Below are 6,000 nucleotides of genomic sequence, written 5' to 3' on the forward strand. Positions count from 1 at the left end.
TCTGAATTATGGCAATTTACTAAAGCGAGACATTCGGAAACTTGTTGCTTATTTTTTCTGTTTGTCACGTATCCTCCGATGCCAATGGACTGCATCATACTATGCTAGGTTTATTCTCTTAAATAGTTGTCATCTGCAAAAAGAGTGAGAAAAAAAAAGAAGAAATTCTCCTTTTGAGTGATGACGGCAAAAAGTCTATTGATTGTATTGCAGAATAAAATCATACGGGAGATAATGTGATTCCAAACGCGACAGTTACCAGGAGTTCCGTTGCTTGTCCGGACTTGTGATGGATCTGGAAAACCATGTCTCGACATTGCGTATTTTATTGGTCTTGCTCCTAAATTCATTGTCGTCAAAAAAAGATGCTTGAAACTGCAACATTTGCACTTTGTGGGCCAATTGTTCTTGGCAATCATTCACTGAACCGTCATCGCGCTATCAAATTGAATGAATGAGATTACCGGGATCATCTAAATACTGGTATCGAAAAGGATCATGAAAACCGTTACGAGTTGGCATAGTTCAGCTGTTGAAAGTATGGACGCGTTAGAGTTTGCGTAAACAAACTGCAAAAGGCAATTTCTTTGTGCCCGGATTTGCTCCTCCTTCGTCTCCCGTTCCCCCCAACCAAGAAAAAAAAAACCAGTGCACCCCTACTCTGTGGGTAATGACGAATGTTTCCTCAGGTACTTAAAACGCATCTAGTTAAATGTTTCCCCCCTCCCTTATTGTTGATTCATCCCTTGAAATCTCTGTGCACTTCCTCGACATCCAATGTGGCATAATGCATCCAGGGCACTGTTTGTTATTTTCTTTTAACTGGCTCTTCCTTGTGATCCCATCCTACTTTAAGACCAAGCGGTATTATTTATTTATAAACAAGATCATCTTCGGTTTTTCTTTTAATTTTATAACGCTTCTTTCTACTTTTCCTTCCTTCGTGCTTCATCATAAACGAAAAGAGAAAAAAAAAGCCATTCATCTCTTTTAAATAATCTCATTGCTTGCTTGATTTTGTGCTTTTTATTTTTAATGATTGACTGTTTTCCATCGTTGTTATCTTCATGTCATATGAATTCGCTTCCCTTTGATTCCGACGACAATAACCACCCAACGAATGAAGATACTAATATCAACTATGATGTTTTTTCGGAGCCATCGTTTTCCCCGTCGATCTCGGCCGATCTTGCCACCAAGAAAAAGCAATACCCATGCACCGTATGTCAAAAATGCTTCAGTCGTCCCAGTGCTCTACGCACTCACTCGTATACCCATACCGGTGAGAAGCCATTCCAATGCACCAGGTAATTAACTATTAGAAACCACTCTATGTTCTTGGTTTTTTTTTATTGAAACCCGAAATGTCTGTGTCTCTGCCTTAGCCCTGGGTGCGGTCGTCGATTTGCTGTGATTAGTAACCTGCGTCGCCATTTTAAGGTCCACAAGAAGACACCGGTAACGAATCGATTGACGGCCGAAGAACGCATGAAACATGTACAACGATTAATGGCACAAACCGTGGCTCCAATGCCACCTACCCCCTTCCATACCACCTACACCACCGGTGACGTGGAGAAACCACCGGGGTTACCACCAAAGTGGAGGTATACATCTCCCTGGGTACAACCTCTGCTTCCTTGTCCCGGAACTTTCAATTCGTCCATGGTCTATCCAACCATGCGAAATCAAGAGATCGCACCTTGTCACCCATACACCATGTCCACCACCAGGCGATACGATTTGGATTGGTATGACAATCCATCCCTGATCGCTTCGCCCACATCGTCCGCTTCGTCATATTCCACGATTTCGTCGTCATCGTCTTCTTCATCCTCGTCGCCTCTGCCTTCTTCATCTTCTACATTTTCAAATACCTTTGGACCCACCACTTCCTCCTCCGCTATGCCTACCTCTGGTATCTGGCCACTCTACAACAACAGCAGATTAACGGACAATGATCCTTTGTATTCCGTACCCATTTCAGCTCCTTCACTGTGACCTGTGCCTAAGCCATGCTATGCATTTACTCATCTACTCATGCCTAAGAGGTTCAATTCTCTTCATGTTATATAATATTGTAGTATCTATCATCCAGTTTCCCAATGTCTCTCGATCGTTATTTATGATTCGTTTCTCCTATTTCTGGTTTCTTCTCTAGTTTTTTTCTTTTCGCTTTCACACATCCTATTGCACCTTATCCCCAATCCTCTCACTTTATGATTGACCGTTTATATTTGTGCATTTTGTTTTGTTAATTTTTCAACTTTTTGTGTTACTAAATAGCAAGCAGACACCATCGTGCTCTCGTTTCTCTTTTTTTTCAGTCGAATATGGGTTGAATGATTATGTTTGCAAGACCAAATAGAGTTTGAATCATTGTTTTTTTTTCGCTCTAATGCTCGCAGATCAAAATATAAACATGAGCATGGATCTCGTGATGATTTGGTTTCTTGTTCGATCGCATCTGCATGATTCAAAAATGGTAATATTGTTTTTGTTACTGCTCTCCACTGTAATTGATACTGCGGTCGATCATCACGCAATGATGGCGAATCGAAATTGAAAGGGAAAATAGAACCGAAATCCAGATCATGCATCCCGGTCAAATGGATACAGTCGATGCAGTCTTTTTCTTTTTTTGCACATATTATGTCCCAAGAACGGTCTTATAGGTGATGATAAAGATGATACCGTAGTTTGCGTGCATGTTGCAGACATAAATACTTTCATCTGTCATTTTGTGGCTTTTTCTTTTGTGTACAAGCTACTGAGTCTGTTGCTTTTTCCAATTGATACAATGGGTGGGTGAATGGGAGAGATGAGGTGGCAAGGTCATATTGGGGCAAAGGTTGCATCAGTAGGATTCGTGATGAAGTTTTTTTTTTTATATCGTATTCTTGTTAATTTCAAAATGCTACTTTTTTTTTCTTCTTTCTTGGTTCCATTACTTGTTCTAAGATGGTTTGCGGGCGTTATCCGTAAGCCTGGCATGTTCATCGTCATTGAGACTAAAAAAAAAAATGAATGACAATTTGTGTGTCAGTCGATTCTGATGACTCACAAAAACCGGTATCTTTGCCAAGACTTACTAATCATCGTCTTCTTCGTCTTCATCTTGCGTAACATTCAGTAACGCTGTTTGATCTCCCGAACGTGGTTGACTTGAAGATCCATTGGTGCGTGATGGCCCGGAATAGATTGGGTTCGTGGACGAACTGCTTGGTTCTGGACCGTGGTTGACACTGACCAATCGCACCGGTCCACCATGTTCATCTTCGTCGTCGCTAAAATCATCCCCTAGCTCAAAAATGCCGGCTTCATCGTCCATGCGCCTTCCTCGACCAAACTCGTCGCCTGGTTTGACATGACCATTTCCCAGTCCTTCCGCTTGTCGTAACCGGTTTTCCAAATCCATCGCTTCATCCTCGTCTTGACTGATCTGCTCCAGACCGTATCGAGCATTGTTGCTTGTCGGTCGCCACAGAATCACAATCACAATGAACACCACGAAATACAGAATATTTAACATGCCATCCAACATGAACCATCGTGATTTCCAGTTGCGAGCCGCCCAATCCACCGCATCCCGGTCCGAGAAATTCCACATGTTGAGAAAGAAAATTAATACCACCATAATGACGGAAAACACCAATAACCGATACAATCGTTTGTACATCACAATTTTGACGTGCTGTTTTCGGATTTCTAAGCAAAGCTTGAGTCTCTTTCTTTCTTTCTCTATTGGGTGCCATTCTAGTCTAGCATGGCCCATGACTTACCTAGAACTGCCAAGGTGGATGTTATTGAATTGAGGGTCCATACATAGAATGCCGTCATGGTCATGGATAGGGGGAAAATGACCAACAAAATTAAAAAGCCGGCGGTCTCGGGAGATAGTACCATGGTGCCGAGCGAATACACCACCCCAAAGAAAAAGTGCGTACATGCAAGAATAACACATTTCTTCATTGCATCGCCTAGTGATGGTCTGTATACATGCCACAAATAAAAGCATTTCAGTAAACAAAAAGTCCAACTATCCATTGTTTTCAGAAAACAAAAAAGTTACCTGACGACACTGTAGCCCATACACACGATCAACAGCATAAAGAACGAAAGACTAGCAACAAATAAAGCACGGGTTAACGCCATAAGCATGATGTGATCCTCCTCCTCTCCTATGATTTACCTTGTTCGTCCCGCATTCAATAAGGCAACCACAATCAATAACGCCCACGCTAACAAATATCTGTTTGAGTTTCCATTTGTGCCTGGTAATGTCTTCTACAAGCCCTTAGTATTTGGTTCACTTTTTGATACTTACAAGGAGATCCGCTTTGATTGTAAGCTTCCCAGAATCCCCAGTTGAAAGCCATTTCAATGGTAAGAAACAAGATGGCCCCCGATAAAAAGTGCTACATTTTTCAATGGCCTGTGAGCTCACCTGCACCCCTTTATCACTTTAAACCTCACAGCTTACTTGGACCGGTAAAATATCTCTCCAGTATCGAAAGGTTTGTACACCCCAAAATAGGCCGACCGACAGATAAACCAAAGCTGAGACTCCGTACAGCTATTGAGCCTATTCTTAGCATTCAAACAGCCTCCTCTCCTCTTGATTTTCCAGTGCTTTTTTACTTGCCACTAATTTGGGATAATCTGCCGATGGTAATAAACCTGTTGATTTTTTGTGAAAAATTAATCCTGCATGAATGATCTGATCATTGTACATGAAAGTGAAGATTTACCATAAGGATATCTCCATTCAACCCATGCTTCCAGCATGGCTTTGTTGTCATCGGTCTTGGTGACGGGAGCCACGGCAACACAATAATAACCGGTCGAATGTACTTTATATAAAGCCATTTCCGTTCTGTTTCCAAGATCAAACATTGTGGAAAAAATTGAAGTCGTGTTGGCCTCTTCAGGAGGAATATGCGTAATAAATTTGCCAGCATCTTCACGCGAACAAACATGGTTCGCTATGGCGTGATCGTTGCATAGGTAATCAGTCTACACTGGTATCAGTTTGAAAACAAGGAGCACTGGTACGAGAAAAAGAACTATACCTCGCGCGTCACATTGTTGTAGTATCCAATCTTTTCAAAGTCGCGCCATTCATAAATCAATAGAGACGCTTTCCCGGCTACGGTAGGGTGAATGCTGACTAGATAAATGTAGCGCGTTAAAACGATACGAAAAAAAGTAGCTGCCATGGGTGTCGAAATCTTACTTTTGATAAACGGAGTGACACCACCAGGAATGGCGCTTTGACTCCATACACCGGAACATGATGTGGACAAGTAACTATCCGCGGCCTAAGCGGGTGACACGCATAAAACTTGGCATTGAGCAAAAACAAACGATGCCGTAGGAAAAGGTATTTTCGGGCTTACCATATAAACTTCCTCCGCCCAACATTGGACAAGAAAGAACCACAGTGATGCTACACTAGCGATGACAGTTCGCCAACGTGGCATGGCAAAAAAAGGCTTGGAGCGAGTATTTCAGAAAAAACCAAAAAACTGTATTCACACAAGGGAACAGGAGCCAAGGATGGGCTGAAAAAGGACTGTTTTCCAATCAAATTGCAGCAAAACCTGAGCTCATGCATTTCCGAGCCAATCATTTTGCGTTGCTTCCAGAGGTCCTTGTCAAATTGCTTGCCATCCCCCATCCCCCAGGCGACGGGAGCTCTACCAAGTCAACAGTACAGCCACCAACGAATACCAAAAACGCTGTAAAAAAATCTCAAGACTACACATGAACGTGACATTAGCAAGGCTTCACAATCCACAGAAACAGGGGGTCGGCTTTCCGCGATCTTTCTCAGCATACTGTATGAAGGACCATGTTTAGCAGCAGTTGGATGACCCTTGTGCTGCATAATAAAATCAAATGAAAACAACGTAAATTTGTGTGTGAAGGACATAATACAGTTTCTCGACACCTTTTACACTATTCACAGTATTGTATGGGGAGATAGATTGTTGAATG

The 6,000-nt window shown here is 42.2% G+C and overlaps 2 protein-coding genes across 2 annotated transcripts; one reads left to right on the top strand and one right to left on the bottom strand.

The window, feature by feature from the left end:
- Positions 1-740: 740 nt before the first annotated feature.
- BYT42DRAFT_590237 (uncharacterized protein) lies at positions 741-2,375 on the top strand. The gene is made up of 2 exons (XM_051570476.1): positions 741-1,307; positions 1,386-2,375. The coding sequence occupies exons 1-2, from the start codon at positions 1,036-1,038 to the stop codon at positions 1,999-2,001; spliced, it is 888 nt and encodes a 295-aa protein (XP_051418213.1). The 5' UTR covers positions 741-1,035; the 3' UTR covers positions 2,002-2,375.
- A 403-nt stretch (positions 2,376-2,778) lies between these two features.
- BYT42DRAFT_167726 (lung seven transmembrane receptor-domain-containing protein) lies at positions 2,779-5,641 on the bottom strand. The gene is made up of 12 exons (XM_051562351.1): positions 5,400-5,641; positions 5,237-5,321; positions 5,073-5,170; positions 4,752-5,016; positions 4,646-4,680; positions 4,484-4,576; positions 4,328-4,418; positions 4,193-4,241; positions 4,073-4,123; positions 3,783-3,991; positions 3,093-3,708; positions 2,779-3,011 (listed from the first exon to the last, which is right to left on the bottom strand). The coding sequence occupies exons 1-12, from the start codon at positions 5,481-5,483 to the stop codon at positions 2,957-2,959; spliced, it is 1,731 nt and encodes a 576-aa protein (XP_051418214.1). The 5' UTR covers positions 5,484-5,641; the 3' UTR covers positions 2,779-2,956.
- Positions 5,642-6,000: the final 359 nt, after the last annotated feature.

This window comes from Radiomyces spectabilis (genome assembly GCF_025331425.1).
Source record: "Radiomyces spectabilis strain NRRL 2753 chromosome Unknown BYT42scaffold_19, whole genome shotgun sequence".
Taxonomy (NCBI): Eukaryota; Fungi; Mucoromycota; class Mucoromycetes; order Mucorales; family Radiomycetaceae; genus Radiomyces; species Radiomyces spectabilis.